General features: G+C 46.3%; 1 protein-coding gene across 1 annotated transcript in view; it reads right to left on the reverse strand.

Moving 5' to 3' along the window:
* Positions 1-772: 772 nt before the first annotated feature.
* Positions 773-27,960, reverse strand: part of MEI1 (meiotic double-stranded break formation protein 1) — a 79,583-nt gene continuing 52,395 nt past the window's right edge. Inside the window, exons 21-31 of the mRNA XM_059404581.1 lie at positions 24,711-24,876; positions 22,930-23,034; positions 21,119-21,229; positions 20,432-20,592; positions 16,936-17,017; positions 16,574-16,749; positions 4,509-4,590; positions 3,945-4,051; positions 1,991-2,122; positions 1,692-1,801; positions 773-941 (exon numbers count right to left, since the gene is read on the reverse strand). Of these exons, the coding sequence (XP_059260564.1) occupies positions 896-941; positions 1,692-1,801; positions 1,991-2,122; positions 3,945-4,051; positions 4,509-4,590; positions 16,574-16,749; positions 16,936-17,017; positions 20,432-20,592; positions 21,119-21,229; positions 22,930-23,034; positions 24,711-24,876 (1,278 nt within the window). The 3' untranslated portion in view covers positions 773-895. The remainder of the gene's footprint in view (positions 942-1,691; positions 1,802-1,990; positions 2,123-3,944; positions 4,052-4,508; positions 4,591-16,573; positions 16,750-16,935; positions 17,018-20,431; positions 20,593-21,118; positions 21,230-22,929; positions 23,035-24,710; positions 24,877-27,960) is intronic.

Here is a 27,960-nt window from a genome sequence, read left to right on the forward strand (position 1 = left end):
TTTTTTTAAGACATCTGCAGTGCGGAGTTGGTGCATCCCCTGCTCGCCTCTTCAGTCCACCAGCTTCTAAACCTAGTTCGTCGGGGGCCTCCCTATCCGTTCATTAGGACGGAGTTCAGACCAGTGTTGTGCAGGGTCTGTACGGCCAAACCCGAGGAGCTGGGTGGGCTGCCCAGTTACGGCACCCAGGTCGGGGACGGGGGACAGGGGGCTCGGCAAGCGGACAAGGAGCCAGAGGCGCGGCGGGCTGAGTTGGGAACAGAAGCAGGCACATTTGTGGAGAGCAGACCTTAAAAGAACTGCACACGCGGTAATCAAATACTAACTCTGGGCAGGGCGCACGGAAAAAACACAAGGGACCTGCTCTAGCCAGGAACAGCTGGGCTGGGCTAGCGAGGCACAGGATTTGACCTGCTCAGCTTCCTTGCCTGGAAATTGCACCTCTCTCCATCTTCATGTGAGGTGAGGGGGCAGGTAAAGTACCTTGGATTAGAGCACTTGGATCACAGGGGTACCATCCACATGGCCTTTCTCTGCACTTCCAGCCCCGTGGATAGCCTGGCTGGTTTTTTTCTGGGTACAACTGAGGCAGCCGGCTGGTGCTCTTTACATGTCACCAGAACAAATCTCAGCCCCCAGTCCCTGAGGAGGCCATCAATTCCTCACGGAAGCAGTCCACTGTCTGAGTGACAGAGTTACCAGCTCCAGGGAGCCAAGACAAGTCATGTCGGAAACGTTTTTAGAGAGTCCACAGAGACATGTGAGTGTATCATTTTATTTCCTGACTCCATTTCAACAATGGAGTTAATGGCTACAGTTGTCATCCATTTCCCCAACAATCCTTTCTCTTCACCAGGTCTCAGTTCTCTGTTTCTGGGCCTTCAAGTTACGAAGGTCAGTCTCTGATGTGGGACAGGGATACAGCCACCCCTCCCAGGCAACTGGCAGCAAAACCTGAGAGGAAAACAGCAGAAAGGTGGAGCCAACCATGGGAGAACTATACTTCCAGTACTCAGAGGTGCCATTAGGAAGACTGGGCTGCGTTCTAAAGCTGGGACCCAAACACCAGGGTAGCTAGTTGCTATTCAACAGGGAACTGTTTCAGGCACAGGGGAAGGAGAGCCAGGGAGGTAGCCAGCGGGAATGGGGATGAAGCACCAGATTGAACACCCAGACGGAAGTGTCTCTGGAGCACCCCAACCACGCCCAGGGGGCCTCTAGCTACTGCCCACAGCCCCCGGCTTTCTCAGGGGCATCACCCCCCACTGGGCTGAGGGAAGCACCTGAATCTGCTGGATTTGCGCAACTTTCTCCAAAGCTCTTGGGAAAGGACTGGCTCCTTCCTGAGTTTGGTAATGTGGCTTTGGAGGCAGACAAATGGGGGTCAGATCCTGATGCTATTACTGTGTGATCCTGGGCACATCATTTAACCTCTCTGGTCTAAGTTACATCTATGTTAATACCCTAGCTTCTGTGAGGATTAGACATGGTGCAAGTAATGTGCGTGGCCCTTGGTAGGAACTTAAAAAGAATAAGCCGTTGTCATTGCTATCACGATTATTCTCACTAAAGCAGATGCTTTAAAGGACAGGGCTGTAGACAGTGTCACCCCTCTGAAGCATGATGCCACAGCCTCCCATAGCCTGAGTGACCTTGCCCAGGCCAAGGCTCCCAGATGCAAGAAAGGATACAGCATGTCCAGGGGTGGCTGGGTGGAGGAGCTACTCAGGGTAAGGCCCTCTAGGGAGGCCTGCAGGGTGTGGGCCGTGGTGTGATCAGCCAGGAGACCCATGCTCTGGACCTGAGGGGAGAAGAAGGCAGGGAAGACAGTCCTTCTCAGCATCCACTCCACACAGGCCCTCTCAACCCTCCACCCTCTGCACTCTGACCTCCCCTCAGCTGCTGTGGCCAGAACCACCATCCTCCGCACAGAGGACGGCGTGGAGGGTCTAGCCTTACAGTGGCTACACAGCATCCCCTTCCCACCCACCTGCAGGAGGAAGCCATGCAGAGCCTGGCGTGTGTTGTTCGACAGGGTAGAGAGGTCAGCCAGAGCCGCGGCTTGCAGAACATGACCCACCTCCTCGTGACCGAGGACACTGCTGCTCTGGAACCGCACAAGCTAGGCCAGGGAGAGAAGCCCCAAACACACGGGGATTTGGCATATTCTTCACAGATATTTCCTGTGTCCCTGCTGTGTCTGGCCCTGGGCTGGGGGCACAGATCTGAAACCCAGAGAACCCTGCCTTCAGAAGCTCAGAGTTGGTGGGCAGAGGTGGGGTTGTGTCATAGACGAGAGGTGTAAACTAGGCACACTGTGACACACTCAGAGAGTTGGCCCTGCTGACCTCTTCAGTACCCTTCCCCTCACTCCTTGAACCTGCACGAAACACGCATGGCCAAAAGGACTGTGTATGGTTACCCAAACACACCACCACGTGTTCGTTTACCTGCTATTTTCACTTCACTGCCTGGAACACTTTTCCTCCTCTTTGCCTATTAATCCTTCAAACCTCAGCTAAAATGTTACCTTCCTGCTGAATGTTTCCATTTCATTAAAACAGGAGAGGCATTAATTGGGTGCTTACTGCATCCTTATTCATCTCTCCTTCCTGGCTCTGACAGAAGCAATTATAGTCAACCTTTGAACAACATGAGAGTGAACTGCACAGGTCCACTTAGACACAAATTTTTTCAATAAATACGGTATTATAAAAGTATTTTCTTTTTATGATTTTCTTAGTAACATTTTTTTACTAGCTTCCTTTATTGTAAAAATCAGTATTTAGTACACATAACACACAAAATATGTGTTAACTGACAGTTTATGTTATCAGTGAGGCTTCCAGTCAACAGTGGGCTATTAGTAGTTAAGTTTTGGGGAGTCAAAAGTGAATATGCAGATTTCTAACTGTAACGGGGTCAGCACCCCTAACCCCCACGTTATTCAGTGGTCAGCTGTGCTCGTCTCCGTGTTCCTACACCAATCACTGCCTTATTCACTAATCCACTTCACTACCATTCACAGGCTCACAGCTTTGTTCTTTACTCAGTGTTCTCTGTTCTTTACTCAGTGGGCACTTATGGTGTGCCAGGCACTTAGCATATCTTCTGCTGAGCCACTAATAACATCATGTTTTTTTTTAAAGATTTTACTTATTTATTTGACAGAGATCACAAGCAGGCAGAGAGGCAGGCAGAGAGAGAGAGACGGGGAGGCAGGCTCCCTGCTGAGCAGAGAGCCCAATGTGGGGCCCAATCCCAGGACCCTGGGATCATAACCTGAGCCGAAGGCAGAGGCTTAACCCACTGAGCCAACCCAGCCGCCCCATAACATCATGTTTTTTGTTTTGTTTTGTTTTGTATAAATTAATTTATTTATTTTCAGAAAAACAGTATTCATTAACATCATGTTTTAACTATTAGTTTCCTTTTCTATTTTCTTCTCTAGACTGGGGGACCCTTAAAAGGTAGAACATTTGGCTCGGTGACATCTTTGGTCCCCAGCACAGGATCTGGATGTGGCAGACAAGCCTTGGCCAATGTTTCATGTGCAAATGAATTAGAAAGAGTATCTGGGGTGCGCCTGCCTTCATCTGAGGTTGTGATCCCGGGGTCCTGGGATTAGGTCCCATGTCGGGTTCCCTGCTCAGTGGGGACCCTGTTTCTCCCTCTCCCTCTGCCTGCCTCTCTGCATACTTCTGCTCTCCATATATAGCTGTCAAGTAAATAAATAAAAATCTTAAAAAAAAAAAAAAAAAGAAAGAGTATCTGGGTCTTTTGGGGTGAGAAGATGTGGGCGCTTAGAGGAATTCTCTGAGCAGCCCTCCTAGACCGTGAAGGCCCACCCAGCCCCTCCGCTTTCTACCCGTCTACCTGGCCTTTTCAGGACCACACAGCTCATAACATCCTTCACACCACGGGACCATCCATTCTGCACTTACCAGGGTCATGAACCTCAAGATCTCAGGTCTGAGGAAGGAACTCTCTCCAGCATCCAGGAGGGTAAACAGCAAAAACCGATTCCAAGGCTGGGAAACCACATGGAATGCTATAGGAAACACCAGTCACCCTGGGTTGTTACTGCTGCTTCTCTGTAGGCCTTGGAACATTGCTGAAGAGGACTTTCTCTTATTGTCTCAAAAAGGGGCTGCTTAGCTAGTGGCAGGGCCTGGGACAAATTGACCACTGGAAGTTTCTTTCTTCCCTGGGCTTCTAGCCACCTATGCTGCCTGGCTCAGGGAGACCACATATCCCACTATTGTGGGAAGCAGAAGGAAGGGCTGTGCCACTTCATAGCTTTGTGACCTTGGTTGGGCAGGTTACTTGACCTCTCTGGACTGCAGTGTCCTCATCTGTATAATGGACATTATAATGCCTTTGCATGTTATGAAAACAATTAAACAAAATGAGTGTGTATCAAAAAACAGAGGTTGGGAGTCTAGGACAGAAGGGTGGCAGGGGCTGGCCCCCCCATGGGAACATCAAAGAATGGGGAAGGTTTCTACCGATGTCTGGGCTCCGGGCATGCAGGTAGTCAAGCAAGGCTTCCAGGCAGCCAACACAGGCATAGGACAACAGAGGGTCCTTCTGCAAACAAACAAACGAACAAATAAAACCCCTTCGTGTCAGATTTTGCTACCAATGAGTTTTGATGCCAACCAAGAAAAGAAATTTTGGTTTTCACAACAATTTGTATTTCGGAATTTCGGATTTGGGATTGTAACTATGTAGAAAATCAAGAAATATCTGTTGCTTTTACCTCTAACTCACACATAGAGCCAAGTGCTTATACTGATGATTTACCTATATTCTGCCTACATTTAAGAGACCTTTTCAGAAAAGGAGCAGTGTCTGGGTAGCTCAGATGGTTAAGTGTCTGCTCAGGTCATTATCTCAGGGTTCTGGAATCAAGGCCCACATTGGGCTCCCAGCTCAGTAGGGAGTTTACTTCTCTCTTTCCCTCTGTGCACCCCCTTCCCGCCCCACTCCTGCTCTTGCTCTCTCAAATAAATAAATAAAATATTTTTTAAAAGAAGAGAGGAAGACTTTCAGAAAAGGAGTTAAGCCCTGGGCTCCACTAAGAGATTCACAAATTATAGACTCTATAAGAACCTCACAGTTTATCTAAACCAGTAGGTTTCCACCTTTTTTTTTTTTAAAGCAGAACATTACATCTAACAAAATTTTATGCTCTAATAAGCATACCAAATGATCTCATTATCATCAGTCATTAGAAAAATGCAAATGAAGGGGCGCCTGGGTGGCTCAGTGGGTTGAGCCGCTGCCTTCGGCTCAGGTCATGATCTCGGGGTCCTGGGATCGAGTCCCGCATCGGGCTCTTTGCTCAGCAGGGAGCCTACTTCCTCCTCTCTCTCTCTGCCTGCCTCTCTGTCTACTTGTGATTTCTCTCTGTCAAATAAATAAATAAAATCTTAAAAGAAAATGCAAATGAAAACCACCATGAGGTACCATTACAACACTTACCAACAGCTAAAATTAAAAAGACTGACAATACCATGTTGGCCAGAATGTGGAGCAACTGGAACTCTCATATACTTTTGATGGGAAAGTAAAATGGTGAAGTCATTTTGGAAAAGTTTGATGGTTTCTTATAAATATATACTTACCATACATGGTAGGTAGAATTTTAAGACTCTCTCATGACCTCTGCTCCCAGATGTTACTCCTGTGATTATGCTATGGTATATGGCAAAAGAGGGATTGATTGGGCCCAAACTCGTCTACCAGCCCTTGAAAAGCAGTTTTTTCTGGCTGGTGGCAGAACCAGAGAGCCTGGGGTGTGAGTGGTTTGAAGACAGAGGGGCTGGCTAAGGAGGAACGTGAGCAACCTTAAAGAGCTGGGAGAGGCTCCAGAGGAAGAGATGGGTTTTTTTCCCCCAGATCCCCCAGATAAGCACCCAGCCTGGCCAACCCCTTGATTTCAGCCTTGTGAGACCCTGAACGAAGAACTTGGTCGAACCCACCCAGACTTCTGATGGAGAGAACTGTGGGATAGTACCATGCGGTGCTAAGCCATTACATTTGTGGTAACTTGTTACGCACTTAGAAACCAAGTATGTCGTTTGACCCAGCAATTCCACTCCTAGATATGTACCCCCAAGAAATAAAATCCTATGTCCACAGAAAAACTTGTACTTCAGTAGTAACAACAATTTTACGCGAAATAGCCAAAAATCTGGAAGTTCCAAATCAATAGGTAAATGGGTAAACAGCTGTGGTATGGCCATATGATAGAAGACTGCTCACCAATAAAAAGAAATTTAGTACTGACACACATGACAGCATGAATGACTCTCAAAAGCATTAAGCTAAGTGACAGAAGCTAAACACCCAAGACCACATTTTGTACGATTTCATTTGTATGAATTCAAGAAAATTCAGTGACAGAAAGCTGGTTAGTGTTTACTGAGGGACAGGGATAAGGAGAAGAGATTGACTACAAATGGCACAAGGGAACTTTCTGGGGTGAGGGAAATGTTCTCGATCATGGTTGTGGTAGTGTTTATAAAACTATTTGTCAAAAGTCACTGAACTGGGGGTGCCTGGGTGGCTCAGTGGGTTAAGCCGCTGCCTTCGGCTCAGGTCATGATCCCACGGTCCTGGGATCGAGCCCCGCATCGGGCTCTCTGCTCAGCGGGGAGCCTGCTTCCTCCTCTCTCTCTCCGCCTGCCTCTCTGCCTGCCTGTCATCTCTGTCTGTCAAATAAATAAATAAATAAAATCTTAAAAAAAAAAAAGTCACTGAACTGAAAAAAAAAGTCATTAAACTGTATACTTAGAATCAGTGAATTTTATTGCATATAAGTTATATCTCAAAAAAACTGATATTTTAAAATCTTTTTCTTTTTTTATTTTTATTTCTTTATTTGTCAGAGAGCCAGAGAGAGATCAAGCAGAGGCAGAGGGAGAGGGAGGAGAAGCAGACTCCCCTCTGAGCAAGGGTTCCCAGGACCCTGGGATCATAACCAGCCAAAGACAACCGCTTAACCAACTGAGCCACCCAGGTGTCCCAAATAAAATGTTTTTTTTAAAAATAAACATTTTAAATTAAAAAAAAAAATATGGGACAGACTTAGACTTGGCATCCTTGCTTAGTCACTTATCATCTATGTGACCCTAGCCAAGGTCACTTACCCTTGCTGAGTGCAATTAAAAAAAATTACTGGGCTGCTGAGAGGGTTGGATGAGAATGGATATACGGTGTTCAGCCAGTGCTGGGCACAGAGTAAACAATAATGGGTGAGAGCAGCCTCACAAAATGCACAACCGAGGAAACACCCCCCCTTTTTTAACAACTCCGGGGTTTTCTCCTAGGCCTCCAAGGCACACAGCTTGAAGTGTTTGAGCTAATCCACTCACCTATTTTAGCGCTAAGATAATGAGGTCCAGGGAGAAGAAATACTTGACTGGAAGACACCAATACATATCAGTAAATGGCAGGTCTAGAACAAAACCCTAGGCTTTGTGCCCTTTCTCCTCCAATCTGGGTGGCTCAGTCAGTTAAGTATCTGCCTTCAGCTCAGATCATGATCCCAGGCAGTCCCTTGTCGGGCTGCCTCCTGGGTAGGGAAACTGCTTCTTCCTCTGCCCCTCCCCCTGCTCATGCTACCTTTCCTTCTCTCTCTGTCTCAAATAGATAAATAAAATCTTTTTTTTTTTTTTTTTTTTTTAGATTTTATTTATTTATTTGACAGAGAGAGATCACAAGCAGGCAGAGAGGCAGGCAGAGAGGAGGAAGCAGGCTCCCTGCTGAGCAGAGAGCCCGATGTGGGACTCGATCCCAGGACTCTGAGATCATGACCTGAGCCGAAGGCAGCGGCTTAACCCACTGAGCCACCCAGGCGCCCCGATAAATAAAATCTTTTAAAAAAATAAAATTAACTCTTAACCAGTGGGAATTTCTAGCCTCTTCCCAGGTATGCAAGATCACATAGCCACAGGCCAGCACACTTTGGCTTCCCCACCTGGAGAAGTGGCCCCAGTACCACTTTCTGACCCCATGCCCATATTACCTAACATATCCAGTGAGGACTGGCTGAATGGTGTGTGGGGAGCATTAGGAAAGACAGGTACTACTACTCAGGTAACAATGGCTTCTATTCACAAGAGGCACTTCTTGAAACACCGAAAATGGATTTTGTAGCCAAAAAGACTTAGGCTTGAATTCTGACCTAAAAGTGTGTGACCTCAGGTAAGTTACTTAATATCTCTGGACTCTGTTTCCTTGTCTATAAAACTGAGACGAGGGGCACCTGCGTGGCTCAGTATCCAACTCTTGATCTCAGCCCTGCACTGGGCTCCACGCTGAGCATGAAGCCTACTTAAAAAACAAAACAAACAAAACAAAACAACAACAAAAAACCCCTGATCCCTTATAGAGGAACTGTAATGAATAAACAACATATGTCAAGTGCTTACCCAGAGTAGGCACTCAGTCAGTGTTCTCCCCGCCTTTCACTCTCCAAGAACATTAACCTGACATGAACCTCTGCTCTAGTAGGAATGACCCTCAAGATCAAAACCTCACATCTTGTTAAATTAGCTCACTGATTTCCAAACTGGTAACAACATTCCATGCCCACCCCAATCACAAAGCCAAGTTTGAGCACAAGGATAACTGTCTCTTCCCTGCTCACACCCACTCTTACCCTTTCCCAAGCCTCCACAGAGATGTAGCAGCTGGACTGGAGTCCAGCAGACGTTCTTGCTGGAGACACCTGGTTTCTGCTTGGAGACCCCCAGCCACAAGACACTCTTCTCCATTCCTCCCAAGGTGGCCTGCGCTTCTGTTAGTCCTGGCCAGGAAAAAAGGCCCCTGCCTGTCTTCCTGCAGCTCCACCTGCTGGCCAAGGTCTCCATCTCCAAAGAAAACCAGAATAAACCTACTTTATTTCTACTCTGGAGACCTTCAGAGATTTATAGTCCTGTGGTTCCTCTGAGAACTAGGCAGAAGGAAAGTTTGCCTGGCTTTGCCCTACTCCAGTGCCATGCAAATCACACCAATGACAACAGCCCTCCTTGGGACCCTTCCACTGCTACTAATGGGCCCTCTTTCCCCCACGTAACCCAGCGTGATGAACCCTGGACACTTGTGTCCATTCTCACTGCAACCAACATTATCTCTCCTGTGCTCCATTCCAGGGGGAATGGAGCTGTTCTAAGAGGCACAAATCACTTACTGCTGAAAGAGTCCTTTTGTTTTGCAGATAGAGAAATTGAGAATCAATAAGAGACTGAATTGACTTGCTAAACCCCTTCAGAGTTAGGAGCTGCACAGGGGCTACAAGGCAGATCTCTGTGATTCTGGCCAATGCACCTTCCACTGCACTGCACTGGCCCACCTCCGTCAGACAGACAGCTGCAGACCCTCCACACGCTGCCCAGCACTCCATCAGCGGTGTTGATGCTACGTGGCTGCTTTGGCCCAGAGACATCAAGGAGGACCAGCACTCAGCGCACTAGCTTATGCAGTACTGTCATTCTTTCCACTTTGATACCGCTTTTTAAAATAACAGCTTTAATGAGATATAATCCATAAACCAAAAAAATCATTCTTTTAAGGGTACAGTCAGCATTTAGTATATTCACAGAGTTGTGCAGCTATCTAATTCCAGAATATTTTCATCATCCCAAGGAGAAACCTCATTACTCATTAGCAGTTATTCCCAGTTCCCTGCCCCCCTAATCCTGGTCCGAGGCAACCACTAATCTACTTCCTGTCTCTACAGATTTGCCTATCTTGGACATTTCATCTAAATGAAATAATATCATACGTTGTTTTTATGTCTGATTTCTTTCACTGAGTATGTTTTCAAGGTTCATCTATGTTGTAGCATGTGACTACCTACCTCATTACTTTTTATGGCCAGACAGTATTCATTTGTATATACAATTTATTTATCCATTCATCAGCTAGCGAACATTGGGGTTCTTTGTACTTTGGAACTACTATGAAGAGTACTGCTATGAACATCTGTATACAAGCATCTGTGTAGATAAATGCTTTCAATTTTCTTGGGCATAATACCTGGGAGTAGAATTGTTGGGTAATATGGTAATTCCACATTTAGCTTTTTGAAGCACTTCCAGGCTGTTTTCCAAAGTAGCTGTGTCATTTTGCGTTCCCATCAACAACCTGTGAGGGTTCCATTCACTCTACATTCTCACAACATTTGATATTACTTATCTTTTGTTTTTAGCTATCCCAGTGGGTGTGAAATGGACCTCACTGTCATTTACTTGAGTCACAGCAATAATCTCCTGCTCAACAGCCCCCTTGCCTTCAGGCTTTGCCCTCCCACCCCTCTTCCCTACTGGGGTTGCCAGTGATCAAAAACTCAGTCTGATATCAGATAAAGGACTGGTATCCAAAATCTATAAAGAACTTATCATGGGTGCCTTGGTGGCTCAGTGGGTTAAGCCTCTGCCTTCAGCTCAGGTCATGATCTCAGGGTCCTGGGATAGAGCTCTGCATCAGGCTCTCTGCTCAGTGGAGAGCCTGCTTTTTCCTCTCAGCCTGCCTCTCCACCTACTTGTGATCTCTTGTCTGTCAAATAAATAAATAAAATCTTTAAAAAAAAAAAAGAACTTATCAAACTCAACACCCACAGAACAAATAATTCAATCAAGAAATGGGCAGAAGACATGAACAGACATTTCTGCAAAGAAGACATTCAAATGGCCAACAGACACATGAAAAAGTGCTCAACATCACTCAGCATCAGGGAAATACAAATCAAAACCACAGTGAGTTACCACCTCACGAGTCAGAATGGCTAAAATTAAGAAGTCAGGAAACAAGAGTTGTTGGTGAGGATGCGGAGAAAGGGGAACCCTCCTATATTGTTGGTGGGAATGCAAGATGTTGCAGACACTCTGGAAGACAGTATGGAGGGTCCTCAAAAAATTGAAAATAGAGCTATACTACAACCCAGCAATGGCACTACTGGGTATTTATCCTAAAGATACAAATGTAATGATCTGAAGGGGCATATGCACCCCAATCAGCACTATCCACAACAGTAGTCAAACTATGGAAAGAGCTTAAAAGTCCATCAACAGATGAATGGATGCCTGGGTGGCTCAGTCGTTAAACATCTGCCTTTGGCTTGGGTCATGATTCCAGGGTCCTGGGATGGAGCCCTGGATCAGGCTCCCTGCCCAGCAGGAAGCCTGCTTCTCCCTCCCTCCCCCACTCCCTCTGCTTGTGTTCTCTCTCTCTCTCTCACTATGCCTTTCTTTGTCAAATAAATAAATAAAATCTTAAAAAACAAGGTGTGGTATATATATACAATGGAATATTATGCAGCCATCAAAACCCCCCAAATCTTGCCATTTGCAACAACATGGATGGAACTAGAGGAAATACGTCAATCAGAGAAAGACAATTATCATATGATCTCTCTGATATGAGGAATTTGAGAAACAAGACAGAGGCTCATAGGGGAAGGGAGGGAAATATGAAACAAGAAAAAATCAGAGAGGGAAATAAACCACAAGAGATTCTTAATCTGAGGAAATAAACTGAGGGTTGCAGGAGGGGAAGAGGTAGGAGGGATGGGGGTGGCTGAGTGATGGACATCGGGGAGCTTACGTGCTACGGTAAGTACTGTGAATTGTGTAAGACTGATGAATCACAGACCTGTACCCCTGAAACAAATAATACATTATATGCTAATAAAACCCATGGATAAGAGCTCAGATAGGAAAACCTGGCTTTCATTCTCATGGACCTGGAGTACAGAAATCAGCTGACTTCACCTGTAATAATCAGCTACAAAATTATATAATAAATTCACATTATTTAAAAAAAAACCAAATGTGGTAAAGAGGTGTTTCATTCCATGATATTAAAAAAATGTAACAAAATTATGTTATTTCTTAACTTTGTATATAACACGTGTCATATGAATTTCTTTAAAGATTTTCAATAAAAGAACAAGTAGTAAAATGAAAAAAAAACAAAACCCTCAATCTGATAGAAGCCCTTCATGGCTCCCCCCAACACTTCTTGGCCTGGCACATAAGGCACTGACTGGTGTTGTCTGTGCCCAGCTCCTCAGTGTCATCTTCTAATTCTTGCCAACCCCCAACACTGCACACTTCTCTATTACGTGCTTTTTTTTTAATTTTTTTTTTATTTTTTTTATTTTTTTAAAGATTTTATTTATTTATTTGACAGACAGATCACAAGTAGGCAGAGAGGCAGGCAGAGAGAGAGGAGGAAGCAGGCTCCCCACTAAGCAGAAAGCCTGATGCAGGGCTCGATCCCAGGACCCTGGGATCATGACCTGAGCTGAAGGCAGAGGCTTTAACCCACTGAGCCACCCAGGCGCCCCAGCTATTACGTGCTTTTGCTCATGCTGTCTTCCCTGCCTGCAATGCCCTTCCCTCTGCCTCTGCCTAGACATTGTTTCAGTCTGAATTCAATGTCACTTTCTCTGTGAGGCTCCCTCTGACCTCCGCGAGCAGCAGCTTTTGCCTAAAAGTTTTACAGAAGAAGACAGAAATGCAGACCACTGACCATATAATAACATATGATAAATGTAACCCTTATTACAGAGTTGAATAAACCATTCCAGGAGCTCAGGAGAGAGAGAGAGAGAGAGAGAGAATGAGACCTCCTGGATTACTTGGAGAGACCGTGGATTTCTATGGAATAGTGTTTGCTGGATGTATAAATGATTGAACAAATGAAGAACTATTTTTAAACAGCAAACCTATGGAAGGGGCCAAAGGAGGTTTAGCTCCAGCCCTGGAGTAAGGGGAAGGACAGAGAAAAAAAAGGACTCTTCCATATACTTCCATGGGTCAAGGGCAGTGACAGAAAGGTCATTATGGCTGAAAACAATAGGGCAGGGAATTTCTCAGGAATGTGTCAGTGAGAGAAAGAAAGAAGGGGCTTCTCGGTCATGTTCACCAGGCTGTGACAGGGACAGTGACTGTGAGGCTGAGCAACTCCCCACACAGACCCAGTAGCCTCTTCATAAGGAATTCATGAGTTACTCCAGTTGGTTCACCTTCCCCAGGACTGCTGAGGAGAGTAAAAAACCTCCAGAGAGATAAATAGTATATTATTCTACTTATATGAGGTCCCAGAATAGTTAAATAGTCAAATAGAGACAGAAAGCAGAATGGTGGCTGTCAAGGGATGGGGAGAGGGAGCAGTGGGGAGTAACAGTTTGATGTGGACAGTTTCAGTTTGACAAGATGAAGAAGTTTTGGAGAAAGAAGGTGGTAGTGTCTGTACAACAATGTAAATGTACTTACTACCACAGAACTGTAACTTGAAAATGATTAAAATGGTTAATTTTGTTATGTAATATTTTACCATGATTAAAAAAGAAAAAGACTGCTGGAGGCACAGAAGAGTGTCACAGGCTAATGACATCCAGGGTCTTGGGCCGGAGAGCTGAAGGGTAACGGTGCTGCAGGAAGTCACTGACCCCCTTGTGTTTAGGCTACTGGTTTGAAGAAAGTTTTTCATCACTCAAGGCCTGGTTTGAATGCGACTCTCCTGTAGAGACTTTCTTGATTCAAATAATAGGTCATTTTGGCATTAATTGTGATTAGTATTTCCTACTATCTGAGTGCTTAAATGGCTAGAACCATAACGTATTCATTTCTGTGTCCTCATTCACTCATTCAACAAACATTACATACCAATTTGGTACAAGGCTTTATGCTGGATGTTGAGTATAAGGGAGTAATTTTTCTCTTATGTTCTGAATGTTAAAATAGGAACTTTGGCCTTTTCAAAAACATTGGAGAGAAAGCACTTGCCTTTTCTCCCACATTTAACTGGCTCCTCCTCACCAAAGGAGAGATTTATCTAATAGGTAAAATGTTAGCTTAACATTTAATGTGCCAGCAGGACAAGATCAAGGTATTAAAGGTCATGTTCCCATGAAACTTAAACTCTTAAGATCATGGCCAAGTGGCAAACTGTCCATAATGTAAACATAATTTCCTTGCCTATGGGCTTCTGGTATGGCCTGGGGGAGAAGAGGGTGGTTCAAAAGCTCTCTTTGAGGGGCACCTGGGTGGCTCATTGGGTTAAGCCTCTGCCTTCAGCTCGGGTCATGATCTCAGGGTCCTGGAATCAAGCCCCACATCAGGCTTTCTGGTCAGCAGGGAGCCTCCCCCACACCCCGCCCCCCAACTGCCTCTCTGCCTACTTGTGATCTCCGTCAAATAAATAAATAAAAGGGCGCTTGGGTGGCTCAGTGGGTTAAAGCCTCTGCCTTCAGATCAGGTCATGATCCCAGGGTCCAGGGATTGAGCCCTGCATCAGGCTCTCTGCTCAGCGGGGAGCCTGCTTCCCACTCTCTGCCTGCCTCTCTGCCTACTTGTCAGACAGATCTGTCTGTCAAATAAATAAATAAAATCTTTAAATAAATAAATAAATAAATAAAATCTCTCTTTTAAAAACATTAATTAATTAAAAGAAAAAAAGCTCTTTTGGATAGATATAAAGCAAGTATACTAAAATGCTAATGATAGAATCTAGGTGGTGGGTGTATGCTGTTTTAGTTAGATTTGAACTCCCACAAAAAGTCTTTCACCTTGCTGTATATGAAAAACTCCAGGCCAAAAAAAAGCCCAGTATGATCTGAAGTCCCAGCTACATTCTCCTATAGTGTTTACCAGAAATAAAGCTGACGTTTTGGTTCTCATCTGATTTCTGATTTTTTTAAACCCACAAGAGGAACAAGACACAAAGATTAGTCAGACATAGTTCCTACCTTTAAGGAGCTCACAGCTGGGAAAGACTGATATGAAAATGGGGACTTACAGCAAAGAGCGCTAAGTGCCTTGTGCACAGATACGCTGGCAGGACAAGTCTCAGCAACCACAGACCCAGCACAGGGCCATGGAGCAAAGGCAGCGCAGGCCTGGAGCATCCTCTATCTCCTTACATTTCCAACTTTCCCCATACTGTGTAGAGGTCCAGTGGGGACCAATCCTCGAATATAATCTCCCATGATCAACAGCCATATCATATATGTGCAATAACCAAATACAGTCTACTCAAATCAAGGTCCCCTTCCTTCCCCAGAAGTCTCTGCAACTCGTCTCACTCATTTGCTGGCTCCCTGCACCTCCCTCCTCTTGTCCCATGAATGACTTGCCATCAGATCACACTGGATCTGACTGTCTCCCTTGGACAAGCTCCAAAGGGCAAGGAAAGAGAGTCCAAGTCTAACTAAAACAGCATAAACATCTAGGGCTTCAGTCACCTTATGGTGGCCGGCTCCTATTTGAAAATAATACACACTAACCTTCTTAGAAGAAAGTCCCGGGGAATCAAGGGTGGGAGACAGGCCAGGAGGCCAGGAACCGGGAATGAGTCCATACCAGAGAACAAAATGGTGCTGCCATCAAGATAAATGCCATTTCTGATAACCCCCTGCCCTTGGGGAAGAAAGACAAGTCATGTGGTCTTTCCAGCCCAGTTCAATCACCTCCTTCAGGAAACCTTCTCTGACAGGTAGCTCTGCACTAACCCTATACCAGCCTATTAGTTATACCTGGGACCCCCACAGTGCAGTTGTCCCTTTAGCCCCAAACTGAACACATGGTGTTATCACCTCTTGTCTACATGGCAGCCCACAGCCAAATGCTCACTCCTCAAAGGCAGACAGTGACATATCTCCATGCCCCAACCACTCTTCCCAGCATTTGAAAGCTGGATAAACAATGATCTCCAAAAGTCCTCTTAGCTATGAAACATAAAACCCTATGAGGTAGATATCTACTATTTCAGCTTACATGAAATTCACTCCTCCTTTTTCTGTGAACAGTTTACTTTTTTTTCTTTTCTTTTTTTTTAAAGATTTTATTTATTTATTTGACAGAGAGAACGATCACAAGTAGGCAGAGAGGCAGGCAGAAAGAAAGGAGGAAGCAGGCTCCCTGCTGAGCCAGAGCCCAATGCGGGGCTCCATCCCAGGACCCTGGGATCATAACCTGAGCCGAGGGCAGTGGCCTAACCCACTGAGCCACCCAGGCGCCCCTGTGAACAGTTTTCTTTGCAGAACCATCCCTCTTTTATGTTCACTCTACGAGAGTTATGGAGAGCTGACCATATGCCCCAGCCTACAGGAGAGGGCACTGGCCCAAGCCAGGTCCATCAGAGCATCGGATGGCCCAGCCACAGTGAATGGCACATTACCCCAGCCAGGCTAATGAGATTCCGTTCTGGCCACTGCTGGGAAATAGAAAGTCTCTTGTTGTTGGAAAAGTGCTGCTATTGGTTATCTTACCATCCCATGAGAAATGCAGAACCAAGACATGGAGACAGAGTTCTGATGACATTGTCTGAGCCTATGGGATCCAGGTGGGCCTGAAGCCAGTGCTGACCCCTGGCCTTCTCAGTTATGAGCCATTTTGAGTTTCATTTCTGTCACTATAACTTTAAAAGTCCCAATTAATCCATCCCCCCAATCCTGGAGGAAATACCAGGTTCCTGACAAGCAGCTACCTCTTCCTACAGTTGTTCTGGGAGAAGCAGGCTCCACTGACAGGGTCCCATTTGGCAAGGGCCTTACCTGCACCAAGAGGTTCTGCAGTCCAATGACCAGGGACAACACCTGTGATATTCTCAGTGGAGCCAGGACAGTGTTCTCAGAGGCCGGTGGTGGCTGGGGCCCTGAAGGCACCAGGGCCACAAGAGCAGAAGAAAAGTTTTGCTGCAGGGCTGTCCGCAGGAAGCATAAGATGGCAGCTGAAAACAAGAACCCCTTATACTCAGCTCCTTCCTCCTTCCTCACCTCCCACCTAGCTCTGTGGCAGGGGGAAGACAGTAGAGATAATAATAGGGTGACCACAGGCTGGTCTGGGGAGAGTGGTCCCATCTCACAGTCTAAGGGAAAAGCTCTTCCTTTCCTGCTAGAGTGCCCTGGGGCCATACCTGAGAGCAGCGCAGCCTTTTTCTTTGGAAAGCTGAGGACCTTCAATACTTGGTCCAGTTCCACGGACAGTTTCTGGTGAACCTGGTAGGGCAGAGGGAAGGGGACACCTCCCACATTCTGGCAGCTTGAGCAGAAAATAACCGGTCCCAATAGCTCGTAGGTACCCACACATACCTACTGCATCCAGAGGGACAAAGGAGACCACACAGTCTTGTGAGCCCACCAGCCCTGGATTCAGGAATGTGAGGAGGCAAATTAGCCTGTACATAGAGGACCCTTCTTCTCCCAAATCTCCCACATCGTCAATGAACTCTTCCACCAGGGAACCTCCCTGGCCTCATGTGTGACTCAGTCTCCACTCCAGCCCACCATCCAACTTAGATCTAGAGCCAGACAGCCCAGATTCAAAACCCTGCTCTGCCACTAGCTATCCATGTGGCCAAGGGGAATCCACTGCCCCTCTCCCAGCCTGCCTCACTTTCTTCACGTATGAAACGGGAACAATGCCGCCTGCTTTCACTCCTTCCAGAACTATTGTGAAGAACAGCTGAGGCTCAGCATTGGGGAACGTGTCTTTAAAGTCAAAGCACTGTCCAAACTGAGGGGTTAGTTGGGAGTCATGGGTTCAAAGCTGAGTCTGCTCTGCTTGCCTCACCCAGAACATACGCTGCTTCAAGGCAGGAATTACTTCTCTGCTTGGATCTATCACAGTCTGAAACAAAGCAGTTCGTCAAAAATGTTTGGCTGGTGGAATCAGCAGGTTCTAGGCAGAAGAACCAATTTGTACAAAGGTATTGAGATGACATACTAATGTAAGATGCTCACAGAGGAAACCGTATAGGAGTTATTCAGGAACTCTGTGATATTAGCTCAATCTTTCAGTATAGCTAAAACTACCTTTAAAATTAAAGCTATTGGGACACCTGGGTGGCTTAGTCAGCTAAGCGGCTGCCTTCAGCAGAAGGCCATGATCCCAGGGTTCTAGGATCGAGTCCCACATTGGGCTCCTTGGTCAGCAGAAGAGCCTGCTTCTCCCTCTGCTTGCTGTTCCCCCTGCTTGTGTGCTCTTGCTCTCCTTCTCTGAAAATAAATAAATAGTGCTTGCTTTGGCAGCATATATACTGAAAATATAAAGAAATAAAATGTTAAAAAATAAATAAAATAGGGGTGCCTGGGTGTCTCAGATGGTTGAGCACCTGCCTTCAGCTCAGGTCATGATCTCCAGGTCTTGAAATCAAGCCCCACATCCAGCTCCCAGCTCAGCAGAAAGTCTGCTTCTCCCTTCTGCCTCAACCCCTGCTTGTGCTTTCTCTCTCTCTAATGAATAAAATGTTTAAAAAAGAAATAAATTAGTAAAATAAAATAAAGGCTATTAGGGGTGCCTGGGTGACTCAGGTCATGATCTCAGGGTCCTGGGATCGAGCCCAGCTTTGGGCTCCCTGCTCAGTGGGGAGCCTGCTTCTCCCCCTCCCCCTCCATACTTTTTTGCTTGTGCTCTTTCTGGCTTCCTCCCTTTCAAAAAAATAAAATCTTCAAAAGAATAAAGGCTATTAAGAATCAATGACTCAGGGCGCCTGGGTGGCTCAGTGGGTTAAGTCTCTGCCTTCGGCTCAGGTCATGATCTCAGGATACTCAGATCGAGTCTCACATCGGGCTCTCTGCTTGGTGGGGAGCCTGCTCCCCACCCCCTGCCTGCCTCTCTGTCTATTAGTGATCTCTCTCTCTCTGTCAAATAAATAAATTAAATCTTAAAAAAAAAAAAAAAAAGAATCAATCACTCAGGGGCGTCTGGGTGGCTCAGTCATTAAGCGTCTGCCTTTCACTCAGGTCATGATCCCAGGGTCCTGGGATCAAGCCCTGTGTCAGGTTCTCTGCTTGGTGGGAAGCCTGCTTCTCTCTCTCTCCCACTACCCCTGCTTGTGTTCCCCTCTCTCGCTGTGTCTCTTTCTGTCAAATAAATAAAATCTTTGAAAATAAAAGAATCAATCACTCAGTCAAATCATCAACCGTATGGAGATATGAAAGAGCAGAGCTTCTCCCTCTGCCTCTGCCTGCCTGTGCTCCCTTTCTCACTCTCCGTCTCTCTGATAAATAAATAAATAAATAAAATCTTAAAAAAAAAAAAAAAAAGAAAGAGCAGAGCCGATTTGGAGAGGAGCTAACAGTTGGTCAGAGGACAGAGAAGGGTAGAATGGCAGAAAGTAAGGCTGCAGAAGGACCAAGGTCAGCAGGTTCTCAGCAGCCATGTGGAGAGTGCAACCAAACTGGCCGCAGGGACAGGAGATCTGGAGCAAGGGAAAGGCCAGGGACCAGGAGGCTGAACAGGCCACTTCTGAGGGGAGAACGAACCATTAAGGCAGTGGAGAGGACTCAGAATGGAGGTGGGTAGTAGGTAACTGGCTGGGTGTGAGCTGAAGACCAGCGAGCCAGAGACACGGTGCAGGTTCCCACACAGGCAGGTGACTGCAGGGGAAAGGTGGGCCCACCAGCCTCACACAGAAAAGCAAAAAATGTTCCTGTCCCCAATCAATGCTGGGGCAAACCCCAGAAGACTTATTATAGTACAGATCTGCCACAGCCTGATGCCACTTTAGAGGACAAACTTTATTTTGTTGTTGTTTTTTGTTTTTGTTTTTGGAGGCCAAACTTTAAAAATGACTTCACTTCTACACAAAAGAGCATGTGCCCGGCACTTCAATGGCACAGTGCTGGGCACAGGGCAAAGACACCTCAAAGGCTAGAAGATGGCTTCTATCCGCCAGCAGCAGTCAGGCTTAGGAAGGAGACACAGGAATGTGGAGCAGCCCATATAGGATCTCACGCAGGTCACTCTGACGAGAAGGTCCCATACAAGGGGGTGAGGAGGGACTGAGAGGAAGAGGTGCTCTGTGGATATGTCCACTGTTCCCCTGTTCCCTGAATCACCTTTCCCAACAATCACAACGACAACTTGCATATGTCTGGCATTTCATGGCTTACCACCTAGCACTGTAAGGCCACAGGCTGGCTTCTGCCTTCCTGTCCAGTGTGACAGGCCACTCCCTACATTCTAGTCACATGGTATCTCACCAGTCTCCAAATATGTACACATGTCCAAAATTTGTGCAGCTTCGTGTCTTTTTTTCAAATTGCTCTCTTTACCTGGAATGCCTTTGCCTGGTACAATCTTACCTTTCAAAGCTTTGCTTAAAGACTACAATACAAAGTTTCCCAAGTGTGGGGTACGTGCTGTATTTATTTCTTATTCCTCTGTGGCTAGAATACAGCCCGGCATGAAGGTTATCCATGTATGATAAATTAATATAAACCAACCTGACAACAACCATGGACATCTTCTTCCCCATTCTGTAGGCAAGGACACTGAAGCTCAGAGATTAAATATCTTGCCAAGGTTACCCAGCTAATAAGCCAAAGAGCGGGAACCAGAACTCAGGAACTTTGTCACTCCTCTGTGTGCCACCCCATGCCCCAGAGCCACACGGGCTAGTGACTCACCTGCAGACTGCCGTCGTGCTGCTGAGCAGAGAAGGAGGCAGTGAGCAGCCAGGCGGAACAAAGGAGTGTGGTGCTGGGAGAGGCCCCCTTGGTCCAGGTGAGTACCAGAGTCTTCTCCAGAAGCTCAATCAGGGCCGTGCTACTAAGGAGCACTGCAGCAGCTGGAGATGGTTGGCAGGGTAAGGGCTATAAGTTACTCAGGAGGCCCTGCTAGGGCTGCCGGCATCGTGGTTAGCACCTGCCAGGGACTTCACACACACATGGTAAATGAACAAAAGGATCAGCTTTAGGCTCTATGGGTTCCAGCTTCATTCTAGAACCACAGGTTATCAGAATCAGAAAGAATCTTATGACCATCTGGCCCAGCGACATCCTCCCCATATGTATATATAGTTTTTAAGATTTTATTTATTTATTTGACAGAGAGACATAGCAAGAGAGAGAACACAAGCAGGGGGAGTGGGAGAGGGAGAAGCAGGCTTCCCGCAGAGCAGGGAGCCCGACGTGGGCCTCCATCCCAGGACTCTGGGATCATGACCTGAGCCAAAGGCAGACACTTAACAACTGAGCACCCCAAGCGCCCCTCCCGATATATATTTTCACAAGCAGGAAAAAACTACAGGCAGCAAAGGCCACAGACACTGCCCAGCACCCCTCCTATTCATTGCCTCACTGGGGCCTCAGCACCTCTTTTCTGACTGCTTGGTGTAGTCTGATGAAGGCTCCAGTACAGGAAGTTGAAGGCGGGCTGCAGGATGTCCACGTCAGCGGGGCCGCATTTCCCACACAGCTTGCTCACTGCAAGAGTCCCCAGGCCCCATCATGTAGCCCTTCATGGGTTCAATGCACACCAGCACTCACAATTCTCATAGATAATGGCCTTATTCTAATAAGAATTTCAGATGTCAGTCTGTCAGTCTTGGGGACCAAGCTCAAACTAAGTGTCCTTGGTAATACAGCCAAGGAAGAGGAACACAGTAACAAACCTGAAGGCAAGCAGCCCACAGCTGCAGCTCAGGACAAACTACACAAGTTTATGTGATCTAAAGGCATCCTGTAACAGCACTGGTTCCAGAATAGACTCCAGGTTGGAGAGTCTGCAGAGGTCATCTAGGTCAGCCTGCCACCCCTAGCAGGAAAAGATCCAGCCTCTGAAATCTTCTAGCAATGGGGCACTCACCACCTTTCCAGGGGACTCCATCAACATCAGTGTGAAGTTCCCTGAATTTGCCATATTCTCTTTCACATCACCCTCACATCTGGCTAACTCCTTAACTCCTACTCAGCAATCGAGATTCAGCTCAAAGTTCACCTCCTCCATGAAGCCCTCTGTAACTTCTCATGGCAAGATTAGATGCCTATTGCTCCCCCAGCCCTCATCAGAGTAGTTACTACACTGTAGAGCAGACATCTACAGAACATATCCCTTTCCTCCTGGGATTTGGCACTTTGCTCCCTGACCTACACCACCTCAATATGAAACCTACCTAAGTCTCCGTTCACTGTTTTGGCGGCCACATCACACTTGACTTTTAAGTGGCTTGTGGCCAACAAGATAAGCAGCCCTCTCCTCACCCGTCTTCTACTCACAATGCTCTCAAATAAAAGGATCGTATATAAATGTATATTATACTTCACACATATGTTTCAGGTCATTATTATCCCCTCCAGAGGCCCTATTGACAGCGGTTTGATTTTGTCCCAGTCTTCCCTCCCAGCTGAGTGTTACACTTGACCCGATAGGCTGGGAGGACCAGCACCAGGCCAGGCCTAAAGGCCCTTTTTAAGTCTGACACTGATCTCATGAGGATGCTGGGGCTCCAGGCAAGGAAAGAACCATCTTCACCTGTGGCCAGAGCACCTGACAGTCCACAGATACTAAAGACACACCATTTTTCCTATCGATTTCAGTATTTCCTCAATAAACCTTCCTAAGGATGCTACCTATGAAGTGGCAACGACATTAATGAAATGCAATGAAAGTCCTGTTGAGGTCTGGGTACAGGTGAAAGAGGCTTAGGGAACTGTGACGTGGATCATCAGATCCTGAGTCAGTTGTGGAGTGCGGGGGAGAACTGAGCTTGTGCCCAGAAAAGGGAGCCTGCACAGAGCTGCACTGGAGGTCTATCTACTGTGTGCCAAGCATTTGAGTATTCGACCTCTAGCTCTCCCTTATCTTAACCCTACATCAGCTAAGCACTACTGTTTTACTTGTGAGGAACCGAAAGCCAGGTGACTGCCCAAGGCTGCATAACTAGTGACTGAGAACAAACAAACGAAGGCATTCCTGACTCTAGAGCTGTGCCTGTCATACAATGTTCTGTTTTTGTTTCTTTTCCCAAACACTCCCACTGTACAATTAAAGAAAGATCTAAAAGTATCCACAGCAGGAAGCTCACAGGAACAGTGACCCACTAGCTTCTTCCAAAAGGCTGAATGATGGAATAAAGGAGCATGCCTAGCCCTGGGCCCTCAGGCACTGTCCCAAGCCCAGGCACCTTGGTGAAGAAGCTTCATGGCCATGCTGTCCAGTTCTTGCTCTGATGTGTTCTTCAGCTGCACTAAAGAAAGGAGGCTCAGGAGCAATGGCAGGTTCCCTGAGGCTGCAAGGAACAGGAGGGCTGGTCAGGAGACCTAATGCTCAGATCACCTCAAGGTCAAATAGACATCCGACCCCACTGTAAATGTTTGCTGGGATTCACTCCTACCTCCTGCCTTCTTCCTTCAGTACAGGGGCAACTGACAAACTGGGTGCCAACTCTGGGCTGGGTACCAGAAACTTAATATTTCACTTAATCCTCCTTGTGAAATAGAGACTATTTCTATTTTGCAGTTAAGAAAACAGGCTCAGGGGCGCCTGGGTGGCTCAGTGGGTTAAGCCGCTGCCTTCGGCTCGGGTCATGATCTCAGGGTCCTGGGATCGAGTCCCGCATCGGGCTCTCTGCTCAGCAGGGAGCCTGCTTCCCTCTCTCTCTTTTGGCCTGCCTCTCCGTCTACTTGTGATTTCTCTCTGTCAAATAAATAAATAAAATCTTTAAAAAAAAAAAAAAAAAGAAAGAAAACAGGCTCAGGGGCACCTGGGTGGCTCAGTGGGTTAAAGCCTCTGCCTTTGTCTCAGGTCATGGTCCTGGGATCCAGCCCCACATTGGGCTCTCTGATCAGCGGGGAGCCTGCTTTCTCCTCTCTCCTGCCTGCCTCTCTGCCTACTTGTGATCTGTCAGATAAATAGTAAAATCTTTAAATTATAAAAAAAAAAAAAAAAAGAAAGAAAGAAAGAAAAGAAACCAGCTCAGAGAGGCTGAGTGACTTCTCCAAGCTCCGACAGCCAGTTAGTGGCAGGGTCAAGACTTGAACTTAAATCTGAGTTCAATGCCCACATTTTTTCAACTATGTTTCCATGAAATCTTATGGCTCTTATACATTATTATCAGTTAGATGTGACTTATCCTTCCCTGCCAAGGAAGGACTCAGCTCCTCTAGACCCTCTTAAATTCATCTGAAAACTTTCATCCTCAGTCAGGACTGGATCAAATGAACTACAGTTCTCCTCCCACTTCCTCTTAATTGCTTGGAGATTTTAAATTTCAACTTTTTAAAAATAGGAAAAGATAAAGCAAAGCCAACCTTTTCAGTGTCTTTAAACTGCACCAAACATCAAACTTCCTGGACTCCAGGGACTCCGGGGAGTCCCATTCCAGATTTGGAAACTATCCTTCTGGATCTCACTAGCAGCTTCTAACACATTTCAGATCCACCCACTTCCGAGCCTTTGCAGGCTTCTGCTGCCTTTCTGGCCTCCCCCATTATTTCCTGCTTTCTTCTTCCCAAATGGGGGCTACCATTCTTATGAAACAGCTCTGAACACATGCCATGCTGGGTGGGGACATGCATGCATAGACTGAACACACCCACTTATGCTAAACACGCAGAAACATTAAACATAAACACATGCGCTCCATACGCGCACACACATACATTAAGTATGCTGAGTGCTCAGTCTCTGTCTCTCCTGGAGCAGATCTCTTTTTTTTTTTTTTTTTTAAAGATTTTATTTATTTATCAGAGAGAGAGGGGGAGAGAGCGAGCATAGGCAGACAGAATGGCAGGCAGAGGCAGAGGGAGAAGCAGGCTCCCTGCGACGTGGGACTCGATCCCAGCACGCTGGGATCATGACCTGAGCCAAAGGCAGCCGCTTAACCAACTGAGCCACCCAGGCGTCCCTGGAGCAGACCTCTTTGAGTTAAAGGTCAAAACACGCTCCTGACAGCTCCAGACTAACCTCCTGAGGGAGAGGCCCCATGTTCCATCAACAGTTGTTGTAGGATCAGCAGGAAGTGGCCTCGGATGAGACCACTCACTTCGACATCCTCATTCTTCCTCAAAAAGGTCCTTAGGACAATCACTACTTTGCGGGCTGTGTCCACTGGGCTGGAATAGATGAGATCCTGAGCAGGAGAAAAGGAAGCCAGAGCTCAGAAGACATCACGGTTGGGGACAGGTTGGAAAAAGAGAGGAACTGGGGAAGGACCCAGGATGATGGTGTCACAGAACCTGGGGAAGGGAGCACTCCCTTGCTTGTCACCTATTATGTACTAATCTGTTGAAAAGGTCCATCCCAAATAGGAAGAAACAGACTCAGAGCGATTATGTGGTATGCCAAAGGTCACACAAGCCAGTAAGTGGCACACTACTTCCAAGCCCAAAGTTGTTTCTACTTTCCAGGATGCCTCTCTCTGAAAAGGTAAATTTTAGGGTCAAGAAGAGGTTATTTCAGACAAGGGACCTGAATGTGCCTTAAGGGAGGAAAAGAGAGGGGGATGGAGATGTCACAGGGCAGGAAAAGGATGGGTTAGGACAGATTCAGGGCACAGGAAGGGAAGCGAGGACCAGGTCAGGCCCCTTTTTCTTCCACGGCATCTGGCTATTTCTGCCCCAAGCTGTAAAGGCCTTGGGTTCAGAAGGTAGGAAAGGACATCGCTTTTTATTTGCTTTCAGAGGTATTTTAATGAGTATATGTTACAGGCAAAGCCAGTCAGAAGCCACTCCAGAGACCATCCTACTGATAGCTCCTGGCACCTACCAGCTCAAACAAGCCAATTCCTTTGGACAGGCTAACATGCTGGGTGCTATGCAGCCAAGGTCACTCACAGACTCCCTTTCCAGGGAGGACAGCTGACACACAGATAGACATGGCTATGGGGCACCCAGCCAGACAACTCCAGATGTGCTGATCACTGGGTGACACGGGGCATCTGGGCTTGGCTCTTCACAAACGCCCACAGCTGCCAGAGAAACAACTATAAATCAACAACGATTGCTCAACTATGGACTAATAATGTCAGGTCCTGCGATGTGTTCAAACTGCAGCTGGGTGTTTGTTGATGGATTATCTGTATCTTCAAAACTCTTCTAGATAGGTGTCACCCTAATTTTTCAAATGAGGAAACAGGCAGATTAAGTAGCCTGCCTGCTGAGACAGCGGTGGCACTATAAAATCTACTACGCTGTGAGTTAAGGAAAAACAGGCATGAGTTTGGCTTCATTTTTGTCACCTTATATAGGGACTCAGAAAACTTCTCTAGAAGGAGATGATCACAGAATAGGAGGGCTAGGGAGACTCTCAGTTCATTTACAAGAGCCATTTTACTTTACAGGGTATGATTTGCCCAAGGTCAATTCCCTGATCCTGCTCCTTCACCAGCACTTGGCTGCCTAGCTAGAGAGCTGGTCCCTCAGGACCCTGAGTTAAATTTTAACAGTCTAAAAGGAAGAAGGCTACACAGCCTTCTGTGGCTATGGTGAATGCCAGGGAGGAAGAATGCACCCCACTGTGTGGGTCGGTGCAGAAGGCTCTGGATGGAACATGGTCCACTCTGCAGTCTCTCTTGCCCAGAGCTGTCCAGAAATTTCTGAGTGGGATGGAGTAGGGTGATACGGGTAAGGAGGAAACAAACAGAGATTCTGTGACATCATTGTTTTTCACATTTAAACAACCTACATGAAAGACCACCCATTGATAAGAGTGGCAATTAACAGCTTTGTTTTCAGCTGTTAATTACCCATATCAAAAACAGAAATTGGTACCAACACATATTTTTAGACACTTTTCCCCTCCTGTGGCTAGAAGCTGGGGAGAAATGGTAAGAATTATATGTATAAACAGACAGCAAAGTTGTTCCTTGCTATTCTTTTTAACCACTGATGTTTCCAGGATCTAATTTAGTGAAAAGCTCATTAACTTGTAGGCTCCAATCACAGTCATGACCTTTATTAGTTATATGACCTTGAGCAATTTAATAAGCTGTTCTGAGATTACCATTCTCTCTCTGATTCAGTGATAAGTCTAACTATGTACAGGATAACAAGAGTGTTTCCCTACATATTCTGTCCACATATTATTCCCATATATTTATCTACATGTTATCTCTAATTTATACACAAGGAAACTGAAGCTCAGAAAAGTCTTCATCTTCCTGGGTCCCTATGTAGCATCTAGCCCTTGGGATAGATTTTTCTTTTGGAACTCTAGGCGAGCAAAACCCAAGGCTCCTTCCTCCCTGCCCAGGGAGGAGGGGTAGTGAGGGTGGTTCACATCCAAGGACAGTAACTGGGTCACAATAAAGGGCGGAGTGCCTGCCCCAGCCTGCCTGAGACATAGTCTCTCTAAGAATTTGGTCTTAGGATGCCTGGGTGGTTCAGTGGGTTAAGCCACTGCCTTCAGCTCAGGTCATGATCCCAGGGTCCTGGGATTGAGTCCCGCATGGGGCTCCTTGCTCGGCAGGGAGCCTGTTTCTCTCTCTGCCTCTGCCTACTCTCTGCCTGCTTGTATGCACGCTCTCTCTCTCTCTCTTTCTGACAAATAAATAAATAAAATCTTAAACAAACAAAAAAAGAGAATTTGGTCTCTTGAGATTCATTTTCTCTTTGGCTTATTTCCTTTAAGTACTTACACTCCTTAAAGCTAGTGATGCAGGGTAGTCTTCCTCTAAGGAGGGATCACCATCCTAGAAGGACCCAGACTGAGAAAGAAAACTTGGGGGAGGAAGATAATGAGCTCCATTTTAGACAGAAATGTCAAACAGAAGATTCGCTACATGGGTCTGGAGCTCAGGAGAAAGGTCACAGATGGAGACAGAGATTTGGGTCATCGGCATGTAGCAGGCGGCAACCAAATCCATGAGAATTATTGACACAGCCCAGAAAGAAGACACTGAGTATAAAGAGAACCTAGGACAAAACTATGAGGCACATCAACTTCCAAGCACTAGCCAGAAAGAAAACTTTTTATGAAAGAGACTGGGAGAAGCACCAAGAGAGGTAAGAGAAAAATTAAGAGAGCTGGTATTGCCAAAACCAAGAGTGTGTCAATAAAAAGTGGATAATCATGAAATAATAACAGGTCATGTAAGATGAGAACCAAAAAGTCCACTGTAATTAGTCACAAGAACATTGCTGTTGATCCTGCTAAGAACAGTTTCAAGTAGCAATGTGGGCAAAAGCCAATGAGTGAAGGAATAAGTAAGAGATGA

This window comes from Mustela nigripes, chromosome 6, assembly GCF_022355385.1.
Source record: "Mustela nigripes isolate SB6536 chromosome 6, MUSNIG.SB6536, whole genome shotgun sequence".
Lineage (NCBI taxonomy): Eukaryota > Metazoa > Chordata > Mammalia > Carnivora > Mustelidae > Mustela > Mustela nigripes.